We start from the raw sequence: 24756 nt of genomic DNA, 5'->3' as shown, positions 1-24756 counted from the left end.
ACAGAGAGAGGGGGTGAGCGTTTTCTGTTGACCGTAAACACCATAACATGATGCAGGATCTATTCATCCATGTTGTGCGTGTCATACAGTGTCTTTTGCTTATGTTTAGCTCCTCGTGGCTTTTTTAACTGCCTAGTTTCAGCTGCAATACCAATACCAGTACCAATGGAATGACAAGGTCTTTCCCTGAATGACCGAACAGAGAAAATGTTTTTGACTCCCAACAACACATTCTTGAAATGTACCTTGCTTGTAATTTGATAAACTGCACTGGGAGACTCTATTTCGATTTGATTAATTGTATTATATGTATTTTAATATACTATAAATTGTGTATCCAAATATTATTATTCTCTGAGCCAGAGGGTTTTGTTCTGCTTCTGAAGCAGGATCACTCTTAAAGAGCCAGTATGAGTGAAGGCAAACCCTACCCATCTCTTGCTGTCTTTTGTCTCTATCTCTCTCTGTCTCTGTTACTGTGTCGCTCTCTCTCAATAGTGGACATGAAGAGAGAGAGACAAGCCCTCCTTCTCCTCCTCACATATATCTTGAGTTTTACCCATCTGTCTCTCTCTCCATCTTTGTCTCTCACTCTCACTCTGGTGGTGATTAAATGGCCATAGCCTTATCCTCCATGACTCTGTTGCCCTTTGTCACTCCCCCTCAAGTGTCCTATACTTCTTTTCATCCATCTATTGCACCGCCTCTTGACCTGTCCCATCTCATCCTCTTCCCTGACCTATCCTCTCCACCCACTCAAACACCCTTAATCCCCTTCATTTTCCCTCTATTCTGTGCTCGCCTGTCACCCCCTCTGTCACTCGCTGTGATTGGCCAGCACAGTGTGTCAAGTCATCTGACTTGCATCCTTGGTTTTCTAAATTGGGGCATCTGGACCATTTCGATTTTGACCCACAGGCAGGGGAATGGTTTCATGTAGGACAGCTGCAACTATCAATACTTTGTTTTAATGATTATTCTATTGATTACTTTTTCTAATCGGGAAGCAGGTTTTCTTTCAGTTTCTTTTTTGTTTTTAAATATATATTTTTGGGCCTTTTTCGCCCTTTATTAATAGTACCAGTTGAGACTGACAGGAGACAGGGAGAAAGCCGGGGAGTGACACGCAGCAAAGGCCGCCGGGATCGGGATTCGAACCCGTAACCTGCTGCTGGTATCGATCGAAATTGGCCCAATACGCCTCCCTCTCCTCTCTTTAACTCCTTAATGGTTAAAGAGGTGGTGCCATAGTTTTGTACTTTTTCTGTGTCTATGGAATTAACATTACTCTAATAGAGCCCCAGATGTTGTTATAATATGCAAATATGTCTTCCCTGTGTTTTTTTGGTCACCACCCACCTGAAAACCAGGTATACTTATGAACAGGTGGGTGTGGCCACATAAAAACATAATTTTAACACTTTCTGTACACACAGGGCTTATTCTTTCCCTAATTTTGAACCATACCATGATCCATATCTCTCTTCTAGTCCCCCCCTCTCCATCTCTATCTCACTAATCGTTCTGTCCAAGTAACGTTGCAACTATCAATTATCTTCTGTTCTCTATCTTCCAGTTCATGTTAGTTCACCCGCTCCCAGTCTCAAGGTTCGACCAGCAGCCAAGATGTTGGAGAACATGTCCAGAGGCAACCGCACCCTGTTGTCCCTGTTCCTGACCGCGCTGGCCCTCACCCTGTCCGTCCTGGCCTTCTGCACCTCCTACTGGATCGAGGGAACCCACAAGGTGGTCAAGCCCCTCTGTCTGTCCCCGGTCAAGATGAAGAACTGTGGACAGAACAACAGTCAGGCATTCACCACAGGTAAGGGAGCGAAGTCCAGGCACATGCACACATAGACATCAAGGGAGCTTGAGCCCCTGCCTTTTTATCAGGCTGTAAAAAAAAGTGCCCTCTCCAGACCATTAATGCAGTTTTTACTGTGGTGAAAGAAATGCAAATGCCCCCCTTTCCATGCCATACATGAAACAACATTAAAGAGTCTCTCCTGATTTTGAACTTGAATGCAGCATCTTATGTTGAAAGAATTGTCCTCTCTGTTGATTGTGTTTAGTTCAGTGTGGTATCACCCACCGAAAATAGCCGACCTCCAAGCTCAAGCTGCGACGCGTTGTGAGCTTGGAGGTCTGCTATTTTCAATATTTTCACCAAAAGGCCCTTTTAGATAGTTCAGCCCCTGCCTCTCTAGCATTATCTGCACGTCCCTGGTGAAGTCACATACAGTATTGTATTGTAAACAGTAGTGGACACAGTATTCAACACAGGTTCTTGACACAGATGGAAACCTATTAAGTCCAATACTTTTCAGGAAATGGAAAAAAGAACCTGTGTTTCAGTGGATCCGGTGTAGTTATCGAGTCCAGGTAGCTCAGTCAGTAGAGCTCTTGCCTTTGAACCACAAGGTCGCAACGTTTGATCCCTGGCACTGCCAACTCGGCGTATGAGTAGCACGGCTTGGGTGCGTCAAATGGTGCGGTATAAGCACCGGGAGCTGATGGTAGGTGTGGCGCTCCTCCTCAGCAATCCATCTGCCAGGGGTCACACTACGGCATTCACGAATAGTGATTTTTAGTATTCGAATTATTCGACCTCAAAGTATTCGAATAGTCGAATATTCAACAGGACAAGCCAAACTGGCCAAACGGTCAAATATTAAGTAAGCAAGAGGCGAACATTGTTGCGAGGCGTTGTGAGCATGTAGATCTGCTATTTTCACAATATTTATCTGTGGAACCGAGTCACATTAAATGTAATACCTACAATTCCAAGTGCTTGTCAGGGTGGGGGTCCCCAGTTCAAATATGTTTATTGTGGGGGTCACGGCCTAAAAAGGTTTGAGAACCCCTGGTATAGAGCATTAACAAATTCATTCCCTGACAACTTATTCTTATGACTTCCTATCTAGCCAAGCTTTATAAACTATATATTTTTTAAAGAGAAAACAAAAAACAAACAAAAAAAAGCGAATATTCGACTTCGGTGAACAACGTCGAATAGTGACTTTGATATTCGAATATTTGGTGAATGCCCTAGGTCACACAGGGGTCACGCTTGCATTGTAAGAGGGATAGACTCCTGCATTCTCGGCTGATACCAACAATAAGCCTCTCCGACCTACTTAATACTTACTTACTATTATTAAGCTCTTGAATTTATTTAAAATCCACAGACACACTGAACTATCGATAGCAGATGTAGATCAGTTATTTTTGCTATTTTTTCACGACACTCCTGTTCAAGAATTGATGGAGGGAAAAAAAACAATAAAAGTTTGAAATATGGAGTTATATTATTGCCTGACAGACAGTGATGATTCTATCAGAGGTTGAGGTGTGATGTGTTAGCCCTGCACTGTTCCATTATATATACAATCTGTCAGCAAGCACTTTGCCCAAATGTCTGTGTCATATCCATCCATCTATCTGGATAGATGGATGGATGGATAGATAGATAGATGATAGATGGAAATATATTAGTAAAGATGCATCTATTACTAATGGAGCTAGAGTGCCCACTTTTGCCACTTGTTTTCATAATGTCACAAGTTGTTTTATCTCCTGCAGGTTGATGCTGTACATTTACCCAGTATAATCGTATATAGCAACCTCATTCTTTTCTTTGTTCGTTTTTTCCAGACCTACATTTAAGCATTTCACAAGTCTCTATGCAGTGGCTGTGTAATCCAAGCTTTGTCTCTAATCTCTTCCCTATCTCTTTGTATCTGTGACTGATGTTATCTGGACTCCATCAACAACAACAACCTTATCCTCTGCAGAGGTTAAGCCCATTTCAGTCCTCATGTCATATTCAATTTCCTCACTGCACACACAACTGGCAGATTACATACAGAACAGTGATTCTATGGGGGATTCTGTGAATGGTTTCATGTAGGACAGCTGCAACTATCAATAATTTTTTTATCGTCAACTTTTCGAGAAGCATTTTTTTCCATCAACGAATCGAAGAAAAAACTAATTTGAATGTACTTTTTTAGAATCAGTTAAATCAATTAGTCTGAATAACCACTTAATCCCTATTTATACTTTATGTTTGACCTTCCTGCGGTAGGACCAGGAACTCAGGCTCAGCACATCAAACATGGCCACCACGGTTGCTGCAGTACTGATTAAATACACATTTCACGTCGGTTTTGTGATTACATACTATAAGGCTATATAGTAAGGATAAACCTGGGTAACCCCTGGTTACCAACCTCTGGTAATGATGAATGCCCGGGTGATAATGTCTCTCTCTCTCTCTCTCTCTCTCTCTCTCTCTCTCTCTCTCTCTCTCTCTCTCTCTCTCTCTCTCTCTCTCTCTCTCACTCCCCTCTCTATTAATTGGTTGGCTAACTGAGGGATGTACAGTATTACAGTATGTCAGGGTTCCCCCATTAGTTTTCCCCAAGGGCCGAATTATGTCTGGGGTGCCAAGCCGAGGGCCACAGCATTGCTTGGGGCGACGGTGGCGTTCCCGCTACTCCAGCGACAGTTCAGATATCGTCGTTGTCGGGTGAAAATCTTGTATGTCCAAAACCGTTCGTTTTGCATTTATCATTTTAAAAATGATTTAAACTGCTGTTTTCACTACTTTTGTGCGACGGCCTTGTATGATGAAGCAGGGCTTTACTTTGCGAAAGAACGTACACATTTGGAGATACGAGGTTTCCATCCAACAACGACGATATACTGTATATACTAGTGTTGTTGCTGCTCTTATACCACCATTATTACTGGGGTAGGTGGGGGCCAGACAGTAGCCCCCTGCGGGCAAATGGCCCGCGGGCCGCCTATTGGGGAACCCTGCAGTATGTGGTCTTTGTTGTCTGTTTATAACGAATGTACAGTATGTGTCTGTTTTTTCAGTACCTTCTGAAGATGAAACATCCTCTCTTTCAAACCCCCCCCCCCCCCCCCCCCCCTCCATCCCCCCTCCAGAGGCCCCGACCCCGGACCCTAAGAGCCCTCCGCCCAACATCACCCTATCCCCTGGGCAGAGGGAGGAGCTGGCCAGGATCAGGAGGAGGCAGATGACCAACGCTGTGCAGTACATCTGGGAGACCGGAGAGGACAAGTACATGCTGAGATACTTCCACACTGGCTTCTGGCAGTCCTGTGAGAAGCACAACGATGGTTAGTTAGTTAAATAAGAGAGAGAGGTTGCGCATCAACAATGGGGTTTCTCAGTGGAGTGCTAGACCCAAAGTTCAGTATACATAAAAAGTAGGAATTGAAAAAAGAAGAAATCCCCAAAAGATAGCACATCCAAAACTTAAAAATCAATGGAGGACAAAGTACTCACACGTGTTTCGGCTATGAGCCTTCATCAAAGCATTATTTAGCCTTATTTAGTTAGTGTTCAAGTCTGGGGAATTATGACAACATGTACATGTATCGTAACCCAGTGTTCATTTCATTGATACAAAAGTAATGGCATGTGCAACGTGTTGTGGGCTTGTAGATCAGCTATTTTTGGCACACATGCTAAGTATTAATCAGGCCTTACAACACCGGCATCAAGGCCTGCCAACATAAGTTTTGGTCGAATACATTTTTTTTTTTAATTTCCAGGTAGTGACCAGTTGGAGAAATGTCGAAGCTTCCTTGAGCTGACACCAGGAGAGACCCAAGGTTTGTACTGTTTACTGATGCTAGGTTCATTGATTACCTGGTAGTATCATATAGTTTCAAGAATGTTATTTAGATAGAATGCTGTTGTTTAGATATATACTAGGTTCATTGTGTACCTGTAATCCTAGTTTCTTTCGAGGCCCTACACTATTCTCTCTGCATTCTCTATTTACTGTATGTGATTATTGTGTTGTTTATTGCAAGTCGCTCTTAGTTGCAATGTTTTGTACTGCTGCTAAACAGGTTAACATTGTAAACGAGATCCTCTAACCCAAAGCTGTATAAATAAAGGTCAATTTCCTTTTTAAATAGTGTACCTGCTAAATGCATAAATTGTCACATTACAGTATTTGTAGCATCAATCCATTTCCCTGTCTTGCACCCCTCTCTCTTTTTGAGCGGTGGTCACAACGCTCCTATACGTGGCGGTGTGTGTGGGTCTGTCTGTCTGTCTGTCTGTCTGTCTCCGTGTCTGTATGTAGCCTAGCCTGTGGGTCTGTCTGTCTGTCTGTCTGTCTCCGTGTCTGTATGTAGCCTAGCCTACAGTACCTTTTATGGCCACACATGTTAAGGGAGGGGCGCTGTTGTTCAGGATAGGCCAGGCACACTCACACACAAACGATCAGGCCAGGCACACACACACACACACACACACACACACACACACACACACACACACACACACACACACACACACACACACACACACACACACACACACACACACACACACTCTCTCTCTCTCTCTATTGGTGAGCAAGTGTGGCTCTCTCACTCATTCACTCACTCACTCAATGCAAAAATTCAATTCAATTGAATTCAATTAAATTATTGCGCAGCCTCCACGACCACCGCTCAGTTCACACAGGTGTGATTTTTCAAGTGTACTTATGTGGTTCTCTCTCTCTCTCTCGTGTGTGTGTGTGTGTGTGTGTGTGTGTGTGTGTGTGTGTGTGTGTGTGTGTGTGTGTGTGTGTGTGTGTGTGTGTGTGTGTGTGTGTGTGTGTGTGTGTGTGTGTGTGTGTGTGTGTGTGTCTCCACCTCTCCTCAGGGGTGTTGTGGCTCTCAGTGTACAGTGAGTGCACATACATTGGTCTGCTGGCCATGGGCTTCCTGCTGATGTGGGTGGAGGTGCTGTGTCTCTGTGCCAAGAGGGAGATGAACGCCCTCAAGATCAACGCCTACGCCGCCATGTGCACCGTCCTCTCAGGTGAGAAGATGAGATGAGATGATATGGAGATGGAGATGAGATGAGATTATGGGTGCCACATTTAATCAATCTGCAGTTTGGGAGCCAGAAGGAAAGAAGAGTCTGGGACGTGTGGGGCATTGTCCCGGATGTTTTAGGGAATATTCTCAACATTTTATTTGCAAAGACCCTCCCATAACTCTGATGGTGTACATTTTGTTCCATTTGTACACGCTCAGAGTAAAAAAAAATGTTTTCCATGGACATACAAAATGAGTGGACAATAATACACATTACCAGAAACCCGCTAGTTCTGAATGACCATAGCACTCTGTAACTCTGAGAGTGTACAAATGGAACCAAATGTGGTTCCATTTGTATATTTGTATGAGTAATGGGTCCTTGCAAATAAAACGTTTGAGAACCAGTGGACGCTCCTAATGTGCCATAGTGTCATTATCACTAAAATCAGTGTCATACATATTCAGAAGAAAACAGAGTGAATGTCAACAAGAGTTGACATTCAGTAATTGGGTCTTATGATCAAAATAAAACATTATAATGGTGTGTAAAACAGAAAATCAAGACATTCTCCTGTGTATGGACATATTGATGACCCCTGGCCCTGGACATGCATTGTCTCTCATCAGGGTTGATGGGGATGGTGGCTCACATGATGTACTCCACAGTGTTCCAGATGACCGTCACCATAGGCCCTAAAGACTGGAGGCCACAGACCTGGGACTACGGCTGGTCCTTTGCGTAAGTCACCTCATCTGACCATGCATTCACGCAGACATGACATCACCTGAGAAAGACATGACTGAGTGCTGGAGACCATTATTTGCGTTCGAGACCCTGTGGTCCTTGAGGGGGTTCCAGGTGGTCCCCAGCTAAAGGATGTGGAGTTGGCAACTAAATGGAACCTTATAGATCATTAACTCTTGAGAATGTCAAATGAAGGGTCCATTTGGTTTACTTTTATGCTATCAAGAGTGACATTATTGTTAATTACTTAAAGACAGGGTGAAAACAAAAACATGTTTTTCACACTTTTAGAGCATATCTGTAGTGATAATATGGCCATACCTAACACTAGATGCCAAAAAAATAGAAAATAAACAATCTTTGTGTATATTTATATCAAAGGTCCCTAAATAGGCCATTCTTAATTACTTCTGTGAACAGAAATTCAAAAAGTGATGACATAGACAGGTCCGCTTGCATATAAATGAACCTTTGATTACATTCACCTGTTTGTTTCCCATTGCTGGCTCTCATTACTCCCATTACTCAGATTTTAAATCCCATCGCCTGAAGGGCTGGTCCCCTCGGATTGGTTCAGAAACACACAGGCTTCCTTTTCAAACTGAAACTTCAAAATAAAATACCCAAAATAGTCATTTCATTGGGTCTTTAATTTACAAGAAGTCTACACAATTAGAGGATGCAGAAGAATTTTAATTTTGATCAACATTTGCCTGTTGTCTCTTCTATGGTACCACAGAAATACAGCATGGAATTTTGGACAAAATCTTATCCAACAACATATTCTAATTCTTGGGTCTGAGAGGCCAATTCTCATCAAATGGTGGTCACGTCACAGCATGGTTGGTTCACATTGTTCATGTAGTCAAAAAGAGCCCTGGGTTGCTTAAATTAAAACAACCAAACCTCTGTGTCTCCCTTATGCCCCCCTCCCCTCCCCAACGCTCCCAGCATGGCGTGGCTGTCCTTCAGCTGCTGCATGGCGGCGGCCGTCGCCACGCTCAACTCCTACACCAAGACGCTCATCGAGATGCGGCACCGCGCCCGCATCCGCCTGGAGGAGGCCAAGGCCGCCTCCCACGCTCCCTCCTACGACGAGGTGGTGATGGGAGGCACAGGAGGAGCAGGAGGAGGAGGCATGGTGGGACCCGGAGTCTTCTCGGTCAGCCAGCTGATGCAACTGGCCCAGCAGGGGGTGCTCCTGGACCCGCTGTGGCCCCGAGGAGTGGGCCCTGCAGTGGGGCCCCTGGCCTACGGAGCCGGGGGGGCCCTGATGGTCGGCGGGGGAGGGATCGGGGTGGGAGGTATGGGGCCGGGAATGGTGGGGCCAGGAATGGTGGTAGGAGGGCCAGGAATGGGGCCTGGAATGGCGGTAGGAGGGCCAGGGATGGGGCCAGGAATGGTGGTAGGAGGGCCAGGGATGGGGCCAGGAATGGTGGTAGGGGGGCCAGGAATGGTGGTAGGAGGGCCAGGGATGACAGGGGCTAGGATAGGAAGCGCTGTCGCAGGAATAGGCGTCATGGGTGTAGGGTTAGCGGGACCGGGAGGGATGATAATGGGAGGAGGAGGGGGGAGGCTGGTGGAGCAGCCTCACAGCGGGACGGTGGTGCTGGTGGAGGGATGCGGGCTGGAGGGATGCGAGGACTGTGAGAGAGAGATGGACGAGGTAGACTACGACCTGCAGGAGGAGGAGGAGGAGAGGGAGGGCTCCATGTGCTGAGGGAGGTGCGTGTGTGTATTCATTCTGAATCATGTCATTGAACATGATTTAGAATTCAGAATAATCTTCGTAAATTAACATTCGGTGAGCTTGATTATATGGCATTAATAAGATGGTCACCATTTGATATCTTTTTTTCTTATTTTTCTTTATGTTCTATTTTTACGAACATTTTGAATTATTATCTAGTATATTACCAAGAAAATATGCTCATGGGTGGGTAGAAATCTGTTGGTTATGTGACTAAGATGATCGGTTGTCTTTCCATGTTTAGCAGGCAATTACATAATCAAATCCTGATGGCATGGGGTTAAACACGGGGAAGTATTAATCCACTAGTCGGTTGTTCATTGATTAGTGACCTCACTAATCAACACCCGAAGATTCCGTACTGTCTACTGTGTATACCATGAGGAACACCATGGACCTATACTGAAGTGAAATTATAACTAACTTGCACTGCTTTGGAGCCACTGGAAGGACATCAGTACATTCTGGAAGATTGAAGATCCTATGGTTGACAGAGACTCAGTGGTATAGATAGATTTGATAGCGTTTGCCTGTGCAACTTGTTGCCTCAGTGTTGGTGGTTTTGGTCCATCATCTTACTACGATTTGATAGGTTTCTTTTTACAACAATGTTACAGAGACAAATTCCTGTACTGTATTTATCTCCTGTGATTGGTGAACAAAAGTATTCCAATATCTGTATCAGCCATCAATGTTATGGTGTTTCTAAATATCTATACAAAAACAAAACATGTGTTTCAAATGAATATCACCATCATGCTGATTTAGAAATGTATGAAATTGTCTTGTTTAATGACTAATTTAGGTATTTCATTATTATCTTTGTAATGATGACAATCAAATCAACTATTAGAATTGCAAATAATTGTTACATTTATAGTACTGTATCTGGTTGGATAAACCTATTCGTGTAAAATGACTGTGGCATTGCTATGAACTGTCAAATTAAATTAACTAGCCCTTACCCGTTCAAAGATATGAGCTCCAAAATGATGTGCAGTGTGTGGGTTATGGGATGTGCACTGTGCACACAGTATGAGGGATGGAAAGTAACTTTAACTGGTGCTTGCATGATGTAGGAGCATCAATGTAAGAAACCCGTTTCCTTTAATGGCTACAGAGATACTGTCCCCCCCCCCAGCCCGCCCGCCCACCCGCCTGCACACACACCCGCCCGCCTGCCTGCACACACACACACACACACACACACACACACTCCCCCTGTGTGTGTGTGTGTGTGTGTGTGTGTGTGTGTGTGGGTTTGTGTGATTGTGCATGGCCTGAACAACAGCGCCCCTCCCTTAACATGTGTGGTCACAAAAGGTACTGTAGGCTAAATAGATATAGATACACCATAAAAATGCAAATATACAGCATACGATTTGCGAAAGTGACAAACGGGCTTCACAGTTATGTCAGGTGTGTTCATATGCTTATGGTGATGCGATTTCAGATCAATTGCTCAAGCCACTAGTGGTGGGAATTTTCGTTCATTTCCGTGAACCGAATCATCGTACGTTCGTTCACAAGATAGATTCGGTCATTATCGTTCAATCGGTCGTTTACAACTTTCGGGAAGCGGGGGCGGGGGGGGGGGGGGTTATTGGAGCCGGCGTTGAGCCGGTCGTCACATCATTCTCGTTCAGAGCCGTGACCGATAATCAGTCGAGTTCAGTCAGTCAGTCAGTCAGTCAGTCGGCTCTTTCCTCTCTGCCTGACTGTTTCGGTCAGATGACAGACTCATGCCTGGCCTGCCTGCTGCCTATAATGTGAACGTGCAGACCTGACGAAGATGATGTATTGATTGACACGCTCTATCGTTATAAAACAGCCAACATAAAGCGCAAATTAACATTTCACCCGTTCAGAGAATGAACGATTATCCCTTTACCATTAGCATTGCGTTCACACTTCATGAATTAACATGACACTGGCTCAATGGTCCATTGTATGAGATGAGATGTGTTACTATAGGCTACTTGTAGGATAGATTAATCCCATAGTGTTTTCTATGGCGTATCTTCTAGCATTCTTTTGTATAGAACTGTACCGCTTTTTTTGCAAACTTAATACAGTAGGCCTAGTCAGTCAGTCAGTCAGTCTGCAGTCTCGTAGCGTAGGCTAGTAATCAGGCTAGTAATTAGAACATCCCGTTCAAAGAATGAACGATAACACCCTTTTCACTCGCAGTCAGTCAGTCGGTCTCGGTCAATCAATCATCAGTCACAACTCTTCTCGCGGTCGGAGGCTGCTGCTCCGTAACTGTAGGTCCCTGATTTCTGTTCCACACCCCCACGCACACACAGTCCTGCTTCTCTGAGGGAGAGCCCGCCTCCAGCCCACTACAGTGTCTAAGGAAAGAGGAACGGTGGAAAGGAGGGACGGAACGGTCGGTCGGGTCTGTCTTCTCTTGTGAGATACGTTGAATGAACCGTCTCTCTCTCTCTCTCTCTCTCTCTCTCTCTCTCTCTCTCTCTCTCTCTGTCTCTCTCTCTGTCTCTCTCTCTCTCTCTCTCTCTCTCTCTCTCTCTCTCTCTCGTCGCATTTGCAACTGAACGCCGTGAACGGTTGAACGGCTCTTTTCCGGATGGTGACCCGTTCGATCTCGTTCACCATAAAGATCCGTTCATTTGAACGGGTCATTCATGATGACCGACACATCACTACCAGCCACTGATGAGAAACGCGGTTTCAGACAGACAGACACTCAGACAGACAGACAGACATTCCGAAAATTATATGTTAGATGTGTGGTTATTTGTATAAAGTGTCATTGCTACCACTGTTTATAGATGGGACTAGGGTGGAATAATGAATAAAACCATTGACATCTTGCTCCGAACAATGGTATTTTCTTTTCTTCAACTGTTACTTTTTAACCTAAAGTGTAGATGAGAATGGATAGATAGATGAGTATAAATGGTGCATTTATATAGCGCTTTTATCCAAAGTGCTTTACATAGATTGTGCATTACATTCACCCATTCATACACCGGTGGCAGAGGAAACCATGCAAGGCACCAACCTGCTCACCGGGAGCAATTGGGGGTTCAGAGTCTTGCTCAAGGACTCTTCGACATTAACTCAGGGGGAGCCCGGATTTCGAACTGGGAACCCTTCGTGCTCTAATAACGGTTTCTCTACCCCTGAGCTATGCCGCCAAACATAGCCTACTGTATAGGTATGAAGGTGGGTGAAACTGTTATTTAGACAGGTGCTGATGTTCATTGTTTAACTATCCTATTATGGAATCCTATATAAGTATAATGTCCCTACGTCTAGATTTCTTTCTTTCTTCTCCTTTCACTTGGAAATCAATCCATAGAGCCATTTGGGCACTTAGAACATTCCATTTAATTCATCCACATTATCCTTAACATTTACATTTCTAAATGGTGGACAAATGCTGCAAGCAACAGCTTCAGATTATCTTCCATACTTATTATAACATCTACACTTAGACTTCTCGGAAATGTTATGAGAAAAACATGGAATATCCATAAAGTCTGTACTTAAGTTCAGCTGAACAACATATGATATTCGATTCTATTACGAGAAACTCACAAGTAAGTTTGTAGACAAAAACTCAGACTGTATAGGTGAGGCTAGGAATCACCCCACAGACACATTGTGGAAGAAAGAGTGCAAGTATCAAAGCAATAGAATGGCTACAAAACTGGTGGTCCTGGCATAGAATATGTGTGAGTGCGTGTGTTTGTCTGTGTGTGTCCAGAACTAATCTCGCAAACCACTTCCCACTGTTCATCACCAAATGCTGGCGGCCGGCCAAGGAACTCAACCTACAAATATTTTGTAAATATAGTTTTTGTGAATATTGTTCAGGTTTTGTCATCATCATAAGCGGGGTGCGTGTAGGTCCTCTGCCATTGTGTACATAAATCAATAACTCCTTGGTTTCAGCGTTCAAGCAGAGGTAGCTCAGTGACAGCTCTGTCACCTCCTGCAGGTAGGCCTTCTGGTTGCTGTTGGTCATCAGACCTACAACCACAGTGTCGTAGGACAACCTGGCGCTGGTAGACTCCCATGGCAACCAGGAGGATGATGACGACAGCCAGAACCACCACAGTGATGATGACAGGGATGGTCAGGTCGTCTTTGGGTTCAACTGCAGCAATAAAATGCAGAGGAAATGAAATAGTGAGGAATGATCTTAAAACAGGACATCCATCCATTTATATATTCTATAGTATCGACTGTCTGAACATAAATAGTTATTTGTGGTATCTGAACTTCTCAAAGTAGGCTACATTTTATTTGTAATATTGAAGCAACATTACCAGACAATTGTCCTCTCCTCATCTAAATAATAATACAATAATTGAATGTCATGTGAGCCCCCTATAGTTATTATGGACCAGATCACTATGAACTCACTCTAATGTAGTTTATATTCAATTCAGTTCAGTTCAGTTCTATTTCCTGATACTAGACATACATTTATTATCACATGTATATATCCATGTAATTATTTAGTTTTAATATTATGATAATGTGATCCAGCCAGCCATTGTCTTGTTTTACGTACAATTCAAAGTGCTTTTAATCCATCTAAGTCAGTATCAGGTTAATAATGAATTCCTAGTGAATTAATTTGATCTAACTTCTTTGGCAGCACATCGTCCATTCCTCCTTCAGTCCTATAATAACAGTCTTACCCCAGTTGGTCCTGATCAGCTCTCTGTCCAGTGTGTACTTTAAGTCCTCTTTGATCCCAGCCAGCTGAAACACACAGTCGTACTGCTTCCAGTCTTCATGTTTGACTGAGGTCAGGTCCAGGTCAACGCTCATCTGGAAGGTTCCATCAGGGTTGGGGAGGGTCTCTCCATGGTCCACGTTCTCCTGGAGCTCCTCTCCATCTTTAGTCCAGAACATGATGACTCTGTCTGGGTAGAAACCTGTAGCGTGACACCTCACTGGAGAGGATGGAGTCTTCTGGAGGAAAGATACAGAGGGACGCTCTGAGAGAGAGAGAGAGAGAGAGAGTGAGTGCGCAATTTAGTTAGTTAGAATCTATATTCATTGGCTTTGCTTTGTTTTAACACATTCTCAGCCAGAAATCAAAATCGACTTAAGTAGAAGACTGCCAGACTTTTTGTGCACGGATCATGCACCACGCGTGTGCACATCATTCACAGCTTCCAAACAGACAAAAAAAAAAACTTGCAAAACGGTGCCTCTGTTCTCAACTTAGCTGCTGCTGTGTTTACACAGTAGGCAAACGGTCCCATTTGAACGGCGGACGGTTTCTGCCTCTGCCTCCCAGTCAGAGTAGTACAACATAAATTTGCATTTGAATGTATATTTGTTGACTTTGCTTTGATTTAAGAACTGTTGTAATAACATGACAATAAAACATCTTTGAACAATGAAATGAAGGAGGGATGGAGGAGAAAATGTATAGAGAGAGAATGAGAGGGAAGGGGTCAGAGACAAAGAGAAAATCCCACCCAGTGGCAGTGAGCTGTGCCTTAGGCTGCTCAACAGCGCCACTTGAAGGTAGGTCACCCAGTAGTATTGCAGCTGTTGAGGCCTTACTCATACAGACAGACAGACAGACACACACACACACACACACACACGGTGCACCAACCCACCCACCCACACACACACACACACACACACACACACACACACACACACACACACACACACACACACACACACACACACACACACACACACACACACACACACACACACACACACACTCACTCGGTTAAATGTTGGAGCGGTAGGCAGAACCCCAAAGGGAGCAGATCTCCATTCAGAAACACCCCCACTTATAAGAAACATCCCCATTCAGAAATACCCCCACTGGTTGAATGGAGATGTGTAACCGGAGTGAGAGCATAAAACAGAGCCAAAGAACAGAGAGAAAAAGAGAGAGGAGGATAGAAACAAAGACAGGAAGAAGAGGAGAGAATCAGAGAAACAGGAGAAAGACCAAAAGAGAGACATGAAGAAATAGAAAATGGAGGGTTGGGAATCACAGAGTCAGAGAGACCAAGAGACAGACTACATGTCCCCTGGAGACTTTTCAAGTTCATCTCTTCATTTAAGTACAACTCCATCACATCATGTTGTTGTACCTGTTCTCTGTAGAGTCTTCTTCCCATAGTTCACAAACGTCTTCAGATATTCAATGCACACAGTTGTGTAGAAGTGCTTCAGGTAGGCTGTCCAAGCTTTGTCTTGGTCCATTTTCTGTTTAGTGAAGAAACCCTGTGGTTTAGGAGTGACCCATGTCTCTGTCTTCAGGTCCCATGAAATGAAGTCCTCTCCATCATAACCAAGCTGATGATAACCTTCAGTGTGTCCAGTTTCATCATCCCACTCACAACCAGACATCTGCTGGATGATGTGGACACCTGAGAGACAGACAGGCAGACAGACAGGTTGATGTTCTGTTTTGTGTGTGTGTGTGTGTGTGTGTGTGTGTGTGTGTGTGTGTGTGTGTGTGTGTGTGTGTGTGTGTGTGTGTGTGCGTGCGTGCTTGCGTGCGTGCGTGCGTGCGTGCGTGCGTGTTATTGTTGCTATGAAGTTAGTTATACATTACCAATTGTTGTGAAACATCAACATAGCCTACCTCCAGTGTGGTTAAAGCGCTGCCTTGCATTGTCCATGTTCACCTTGTTGGCATACTGGTGATCCACAGCTCTCCTAGTGCTCCTCTCCCAGTACTGTGGGTCCTCTGTAGTGATCTGGTTCATCCAGTCCTGTTTGGGAACTGCTCTCTGTGTGATGCTGTCATAGTGAGTGATCTGAACATCATCAACCATCCCAACAATCACAAACTCTGGGAAGTTTGGGACTCCAGAGGATGTAGTCTTGAGGATTATCAGGGTGTGAGTCACTGTGAAACCCAAAATTAAACATAAAGGTTTAACTTCAGCCACTTATACTTTGTTGTTGATAAATAACCTAACGAATAACGAAAATAGCTGATCTACAAGCTCACATGTTCCAAATGTAATATATATATCAGCTATTTTGTCTATTTTCTTCTGCCAATTATGACATGCCCAAAATAGGGATGACAGGGTTAAAATAGTTGATGTTATTGAATTATTGTGACCGAAGATCGCAGTTAACTATGAAAACCGGCACAGCCTGTCCATACGTCCTTCCTTCCGTAACGTTGTGACATCACCTGTTGTGACAACACCTATTGTGACATCAATTTCGAGCAAAGTTTAAACTTATGTAGGCTATTTCATTACAAAGCAGCATTAAGTTGTGCGAAGCCAGGTCGTTGCTTACAGTGTTAACCTACGCAGTAAATCACGATGCACTGATGAAAACCACGAGAATTGAAATGAAAGAATAGAAGTGAGACTGTACCAGGAGAGGCAACGTGACAAAACATCCACAACAAAATAAACTCTTTCATTTTGACGTTGGTTTGAGGAAGATAAAAATAAGGTTGAGCGCATGGCTACTGTTTCCTCACTGTTGATAAGTCTCAGTATGACAAATACAGTATCCGACAGCATCCAATTCTAACCAATAGAAATGTAACAATGCTGTTACATCATGTGTTTCCAGGAGGATTTCACCAACTCAGGTTATTAAAAGTGAAAGTATAAACACAATGACAAAGACTTTATTATTTGCCAGTATAGAACAGGAAATGTCATTATTGCAGAGAGATTCATGTATTCATCAGCATTTATTATGAATTCATTAACCTTTCATGCACACACACACACGTGCACGCACGCATGCGCGCACACACACACACACACACACACACACACACACACACACACACACACACACACACACAGAGTGACACCGGATCATCAGGATGTAGGTGACTGAGTATAGGCCTCTGTATCTACCCTATTCTTCTTTGTGCACTTTGACCATGATCCTGTTGGCAAACCTTTTTTCATATCAAGGACCCCCAAATGTATATTTACTTAGCTGTAGAACACCATCTGAAAATATTTTGTGCTAGAGACCCCCATACAAGATTTATTTTTTTAAATATTCCAAATCTTTCAAATGTTGTCAAGATATATATTTTTAAATAGCAAATCAATAAGCTTACAATGCAGAACATCTGCCACATTGTGAACTTTTATATCTGCTCTTTTCAAATAGCCAATTTTGATGAGTTGCCAAGTTTGTTGGGGAACCCCCTCAAGGACCCCTTTGAGACTGCCCTACAGCAGTGTCTGACCAATCAGTATGAGGCTAAAAAGTGTCACTGTGAGCAACCTTGCTTTGTCAGGACAGCAACATGTCAAACTTGGATGAAAACTGAAAGTGTGGTCACACGTCAAAACACTTTATTGCATTTCCAGTGAGGCTAATAGCAGCCTGAACAGCGTGGCTGGTGTTGTTATCAACTTATCACCTTGTGAGTGTGTGTGGGGTCGGGTGTATAACGTCCCAACCGTGCAAGACGCAGTCACTTACAGGTAGTTCATAATGAAGGATGAGAAGATGGCTGTGATCCAAGAGCATATGGTGCTGGACGAAGTAGGGGTTCTAGTGTCTATAGTGGACTTTTTTTTTTTATATATATATATTTTTTGTGGCTTTTATGCCTTTATTGATAGTATACAGTAGACTGACAGGAAATGGGGGGAGAGAGAGATGGGGACTTGGGGAGTGACATGCGGCAAAGGTCGTCCAGATCGGGAATCGAACCGGCGACGCAGCGGCAACCATGCCTATATGGCGGTGCCTATGTGGTATGAGCCTTGACCAGTAGGCCACCGAACGCCCCTTCTCCATGTAACTTTACCATAATGCTGATTACAAAAGGGCTTTCAACAATTTCACCAATACCTCATTAAGAAAAATCTCTTTTTATGACCTGTATATTCATTTGCATTGGAGACATACAACCTCAAAAAAGTATTCCCCAAAGAAATGCATATTTGTTCTAATTTACTGTCCATAATTTGTATGAATATTTAAATAGCTATATATTTACAGTACACACCAAATGTAAGTGCACTTACCCCCCCCCCCCTACTTCTGAAAATATTGTGTCAGGGAAATCCATACAAGATTTATGTTTAAAGAAATATTACAATATTTGAATTTCCAAGTGGACCCCACTTGGAGAACTGCTCTATCTATGCTATCCTGGCCATGGAAGCATATTTTTTAGCACTGGCGCCCCCACCTGTTCACTCCTTGTAAGTTGCAACTTACTTCAGCAAGATGGATAAAAAGGGAAAGCTAACTAACTCCAAAGTAAATCACAATACATTGAGACAAACAATTAAGATATTTATGACTATTTAATGAAACAAGGTGAACTGGTCAAAACACAAGCAACACGTCATAACACATCTGTACAAAGACAGAAACACACCCAATTCAATCACGAGTATAAACAAACATTCACTATAGTGATTCACATGAGCAGCATGGCTGTCGGAAAACACTGCACTCTCTTAACTGAAATGTTTTGGCATGTTTACATGAGCCTTCTAAATCAGTGATTCTCAATTATTTTCATACCAAGGACCCCGAAAATTATATACATTTGTTTGTGGACCCCCATCTGAAAATGTTTTGTGCCAGGGTACCCCAGAAGAGAAGATTTGTGTGTAAAAATATAAAATATTCCAAAATATTCAACATTCAAACTTTCAAGATTTTTCAAAAGTGTGCGGTGAGCTTATAGCTGCTATTTTTGAGAACCACTGTTCTAAACCACTGTTCAAAATCCTAAGAGTTTTCTGAAAAATGTATGTTGCTATATAAATAGCTAAAATACAAAATGAAAAAGATGTTTTCCCGGTTTTAAAGGGTTTAAAGTCTATCGATCATCATTTTTGCTTCATCGGACGAAGCCCTCAACTCAGTAAGGTGGTTCTCAACAACATCCATAGCCATTTGTCAGAATAGTGCAGATGTGGGAGATGTAACAGTATGATCCAACGTTGTATTAATACTGACAGATCCAGTTACCCGTAGAGCATTTCCTAAGACAATGCAGGGATTGTAGAAATGGTTTTCCATAGAGAAGAAGGCCTGTTTAAAAAACAAACAAGAAAAGAATGTCAGAGAGAATAATATTATTATATAATAATAATAATAATATTACACGTGACTAATACAAAAAATATATATATATATATAATATATATACATTTTAAAATCCTCATCTTTCTTTTACAGAAAAGTGACACTTTCCTTCCTAGTATTTCCTTCTTTATTGAGACAGAAGTAAAGTTACTTTCTCAGACCTTTGTTTTGACCATTTTCATATTTTAAAGTCATTTAAAATAAATTCCCCACATTTGCATGCTTTTTCTTCTCTTTTCAAGAATAGACAATTGGTTTTAACCCTTTTATCAACCAATTTAGTTGCCATTTATCCCTCCGTGCACATTTATGACTTCACTTGCCACTGCTGTTGTACGTACTCTACTGGCTCACCTTCCAGTGCATCACCCAGGAGGACATAGCTCCTCTGTCCTACTCCTCCCGTTCAAACCCCTTGCTGATTGCCGATGGAGAGGTTAGCATTATGTATTGAGAGGCACTCTTGCCGATTTCATAAGAGACTCGTCGCCAATTGCATGATATTTAAAAAAGTTATTTTGATAAACCCTTCTTCCCACTAGACTAATAAGGATTTATATTGTCTGTGTTATTGTTTACAACCACAATTATTCACGTGTGGCAAGATCGCGGTTCCACTAGTTTTACTACTAAGCTAGTGTAGAAGCCTTTTCAGAAGTTAATTTAATGTTTTCCATTTAATGATTTCCTTTATCCTCATCTAATCTTGCGCTAATGCACGCAACTGTTTTCGCCAGGTTTTAAGGCCACGTAGCCTTTTCAGAAGTTAATTAAATGTTTTCCATTTAATGATTTCCTTTATCGTCATCTTGTGCTACTGCACACAACTGTTTTTGCCAGGTTTTAAGGTCTTGTTTTAGTTGTTTCTCATAAGCTCGCAACCCTCCTTGCCCATCAGCCCCCACCGTTGCGCTCAGGTTCACCGGGAAAACTGCGTTCGCGGCAGACCTAGCTCAGTGACAAAGATCATCCTCCCCCCGAACTTGGTCAATCATGTGCGTATATGTTAACCAGAGCGCTTGCGCCATAACAAACTTGCCCCCATTTTTTCTGTGGACCGCTGGCCCCGACCGATTTCTCAGCTGCAATCATAAATAATAATAATCATTCAGTGTCAATCGGCACCGCTTCGCACAGCGACACCGTAGCTACACAGCAGAGCTCTAGGAAAAGTTATATTCTTGTACTTGTTTTTCTGAGGATACGGTTAGAAATACGTTTTAGGGTTAGGCATAGTTTTACTGTGGTTAGGTTTAGGAATAAGGTTAGGTTTTGGCACTGTTTTACTGTGGTTAAGTTTAGGGAATAAGGTTAGGTTTTGGCACTGTTTTACAGAGGTTACGTTTAGGAATAAGGTTAGGTTTTGGCATAGTTTACTGAGGTTATGTTTAGGAAAACCTGGTGGCGATCATTGCGAGGTCACTGGATTTGGCCCATGTTTTGGGGCGAGCATTCTTGTATTCTCGTATAGTGCTTTGTGGCAGTGGATTCAACCCCCTAGGCCTAGACTCAGTGGTGGACCACTGGTACTTTACATATGCGACACCCAGGTGCCTCACTTCTCTAGGCTTTACAGACCATCTGTGTACACTACAGGACCCATCCCCTGCCTCTAGACCCGACCCAAGACAGAATTGCAATAATCTTTCTCAACTCTCACCACATTTACTTCTGATTTCCAGGGCCCATGGTCAGCGGTGGAGGCGGGTGCGGATCTTGCGGCTGAGGGTGCGAGCCAGACGGTCGACGGCACTGCCGATGTGGCCCCGCTCTTTGCGGGAGGAAAGACCCTCAATGTTCCCACTGTACCACATCACCCAGCCCCCAAGGGACATCAGTACGAAGAGGGCCCCTGCAACAACACAGCCAGGGGGTTAGTTCAGTGTGGGCTCGTTTACATTAAAGATTGAAGTGGCAACTATTTGCAAAGGAATTCAAATAATTATGGTCTACATATACAACAACCTGAAAACTAGCAAACCCAACTTGACATAAATGAGCCACCAGCATTGCCAGTGACTGACTTCTTACAACCAGAGACAAGGTCATTTACACAGCTGTCACTTTACTCTTCAGCTTCTTAAAATCATGGATCTAGTGATTTAATAATAATAATAATAGTCTTTATTATCCCCACAGTAAAACACATACCATATAACACAAAACATCTGTATCTTCATGAGTTCGAAGTAGCGTTACTGTTTACTGAAAGTATTGCTAAGCAGGTGATGGCCTTATTATACATAGCAGAAAGTATGTGGGAAATGCAATAATCTTGGAAGCAATACAGGTAATACTGAAATATAAGAGATTGTTTTGGCCACATTCAACTCTAGATAGTTATCAGTGCACCACTGTGTTCTCTAAAATGAGAAATAGTGTTCTGGACGTCTGTAACAGAGTTATTGGCATTGAAACAGTCAGAGAATGGCAGTGTCATCAGAGTATTTAAAGTATGTGATGCTGTCATGCTGGTGGGTGAAGGGCTAAAACTGTCATTTGTGTATGAGGGACTGAGGACACAACCCTGAGGGGAACCTGTGTTGGTAATAACAGTTGATGAGGGGTGGTAGTGGCTCAGGAGGTAGTAGGGCCGTGTGGGAACCGGGAGGTTCCAGTTCGATCCTGGGCTCTCCCAGAGATAGTGACCTCTTAAGCAAGACACTGAACCCCCTAATTGTATGTGTGTGTGTGTGTGTGTGTGTGTGTGAATGTAAAGTGCCTTGGATAAATGAGCTATATAAATGCACCATTTACCATTTATGAGAATGCTGTATATATTTTAACTGTTTGTGGTCTATTACTCAAAAAGTTGTGAACCCAGTAGATGAGGAGTGGAGGAATTCTGAGGTGATGTAGTTTCTTGATCATGTGATGACGCTGAATGGTGAATTTGCAACTACTACAAAAACTGCTCTAGAAGGTTGTAGAGCAGTGCTGTCAGGAGAATAACCACATCCAATTGCACAAACCTTGCCAAATTTTAGAACATTAAGTAGGGGAGAACCACAGTCACTTTGTTTTCACTCAATAAAGGAATTTATATCATTATTGAAACACTCAGCGGGACAGCTGACGGAGAGAGCAAATGACCGTTTTTGAAAGGCTCCATCAGGTCTCAACCTCAAAGGTACGCACCATATTAAGCTGTTACAAGAAGTTTACAGAATGTTTGTATGCACTACAGGGCATTGACAAACCAGGACTAGTTCCTTTACCTATTATGGGTCTAAAATATAGCCCATTGATATCAGAGAGGTTCTACAATGGTGGTTTAAATAGTGGCTGAAAACCTGTATTTTACACTTAGTTCACAGTTGTTTCATTATGCTGTATGTATACATGTGTATCTATCTACTGTACCAGAGCGGCCCTTTTTAGACAACAAAAACATAGTACCTGTATAAACAAGCAGGTCTCCAAAGTCTCGACCTTTGATCTCCAGGGGAGCAAAGACTCCCACCAGCAAGGCGGCACCACCGAACAAATCCATCAGCACCGCAAAGGCCAGGGCTAGCTTGCAGTGGGACAGGTGCTTACATAAACCCATGATGAGCTGAAAGGAGGACCACACAGACAGTGGGAACTGTAAAGGAGAGAGGTTGCAATGGAAAACATCAGAATCACAATGAACATCATGTGAGGGCAGAAATCAAGATGTGGCCCTGACATATGTGACAACCTCATGTATATTCTTTACTGTTCCCACTTCCAGTAGGACAGGATAGAGAACAATGATTGATTGATTGATTGATTGATTGATTGATTGAAGATTTTATTAGAAGTTTGCATAAGAAAAGGTACAGTTTCATGACAGTAAATGGTATTTACAATAGCAAAGTCAGGGGAGGTAAGGATATACAATGCAAAATATATGGTATTTACAATAACAAAAGATTACAATACAAAGCTGAGGCAATGGAAAGGAAGGTAATTGAGGGACCATAAGCCAAATGGATGATGACCACTAAAACTGTATATCTTTTTTTAAGGTTACTCAATGAAAGACATGATGGAAATGGAGGGATGGAATACAAATCACATCAAATAGGTGTGTGTGTGTGTGTGTGTGTGTGTGTGTGTGTGTGTGTGTGTGTGTGTGTGTGTGTGTGTGTGTGTGTGTGTGTGTGTGTGTGTGTGTGTGTGTGTGTGTGTGTGTGGTCTGTCTGGGTTAACGTAAATTACAGAGCTGTTAAGAGGCAATATTAACAGATTCCAATAACAAAGATGTTGCCATACCGTTATCTACCTGTAGGTTTTGAGTCTATGCGCTGGCATAAACAGTTGTAACCTTACTGTTGAATCTAGTCTTTGATCAGTGGTGCTGTGATTTTAACTTTGGTGGTATGCATAATAATGAGCTGCATTATGATAACTAGTCTAGAATACAATTTATGCAAAGTAATCTCTGCAGGCTTGGCTATGATTGATCGCTATGCTAAAGTCGCTGTGCATCCCTTTACTACAGTACAATACGCCATGATGTTGTCGAGCGCACGCAGAGGCGCAAATAAACGCAATCCTAGATATTCTTTTAATAGCTTTTCAACTCACTTGGTACTGTGTAGCCTGCAAGAAGAGTAGAAGACGCTGGATCGTGTTGCTCTGGAGAAATTCGGTAGATATCTGGATTCTGGACTGGAAAATCACTTCACCTCCCTCCTTCCGTGTTGTTTCAGATCTTTCTTTCCACCCCCCTACCTGTAACCTGCCTGCACCACACCCAGCGGTGTCATGTTTCTACCAGACTCATGCTGCTAGAAATGTCTTGCCTAGTGGTTTTCAAAGTGGGGTGGGGTCTGGCTGGGGGACCCCCCAGGCTAGGGGGCTTGATGCGGTGCCCACATCCAACACAATCAGTATTTTATTGTTACTAATGTCCCAATGTCACGAATGAAGCCTACTAATTATGATATCTTATGCAATTAATGTCATGCCAAAACCTCTATCTGAGTATCACTATTCCTAAGACAAATTTGATTTGGGGTCCCAGTCCCATCCATGGTAGAAAATCTTACAAAGTAAAAGTCTAGCCATCCTCTCATGATCCTTCCTCTTTATCTCAAGGTCAGGTCACTTCAGTATCTAAGGTGTTGTTAATTCAGTTGCAATAGTGTAAATGCCATCAATGGATGTGTGGACATCTGAATTAATCAGATCTTCCACCAATGTAACTTTTACTCATTACTATTTGTATTAAGGAGAACACAGTATAGGCTACAATATTTATTTACTACAACCTTGGCTACTGTAGTAGAGGTAGCCTATAAAGTTGTCAGCTTTAAATAGCCAGTTACTTTGCACAGTTTGGAGATTTAGATTATCA

At 42.9% G+C, this 24756-nt stretch overlaps 2 protein-coding genes across 2 annotated transcripts; one reads left to right on the top strand and one right to left on the bottom strand.

The window, feature by feature from the left end:
• Positions 1 to 1626: 1626 nt before the first annotated feature.
• Positions 1627 to 9326, top strand: LOC308293043 (uncharacterized protein; the record flags this gene model as incomplete). Its single annotated transcript, XM_080735473.1, has 6 exons — positions 1627 to 1822; positions 4957 to 5155; positions 5594 to 5649; positions 6701 to 6859; positions 7489 to 7600; positions 8558 to 9326. The coding sequence occupies 6 exons, from the start codon at positions 1627 to 1629 to the stop codon at positions 9324 to 9326; spliced, it is 1491 nt and encodes a 496-aa protein (XP_080591599.1).
• A 3947-nt stretch (positions 9327 to 13273) lies between these two features.
• Positions 13274 to 19811, bottom strand: LOC308293042 (major histocompatibility complex class I-related gene protein-like; the record flags this gene model as incomplete). Its single annotated transcript, XM_080735472.1, has 5 exons — positions 13274 to 13482; positions 14033 to 14335; positions 15467 to 15745; positions 15964 to 16204; positions 19785 to 19811. The coding sequence occupies 5 exons, from the start codon at positions 19809 to 19811 to the stop codon at positions 13274 to 13276; spliced, it is 1059 nt and encodes a 352-aa protein (XP_080591598.1).
• Between the last annotated feature and the right edge of the window lie 4945 nt (positions 19812 to 24756).

Source organism: Nannobrachium achirus (assembly GCF_963921795.1).
Source record: "Nannobrachium achirus genome assembly, chromosome: 10".
NCBI lineage: Eukaryota > Metazoa > Chordata > Actinopteri > Myctophiformes > Myctophidae > Nannobrachium > Nannobrachium achirus.
This window is presented reverse-complemented; position numbering and strand designations above follow the sequence as displayed.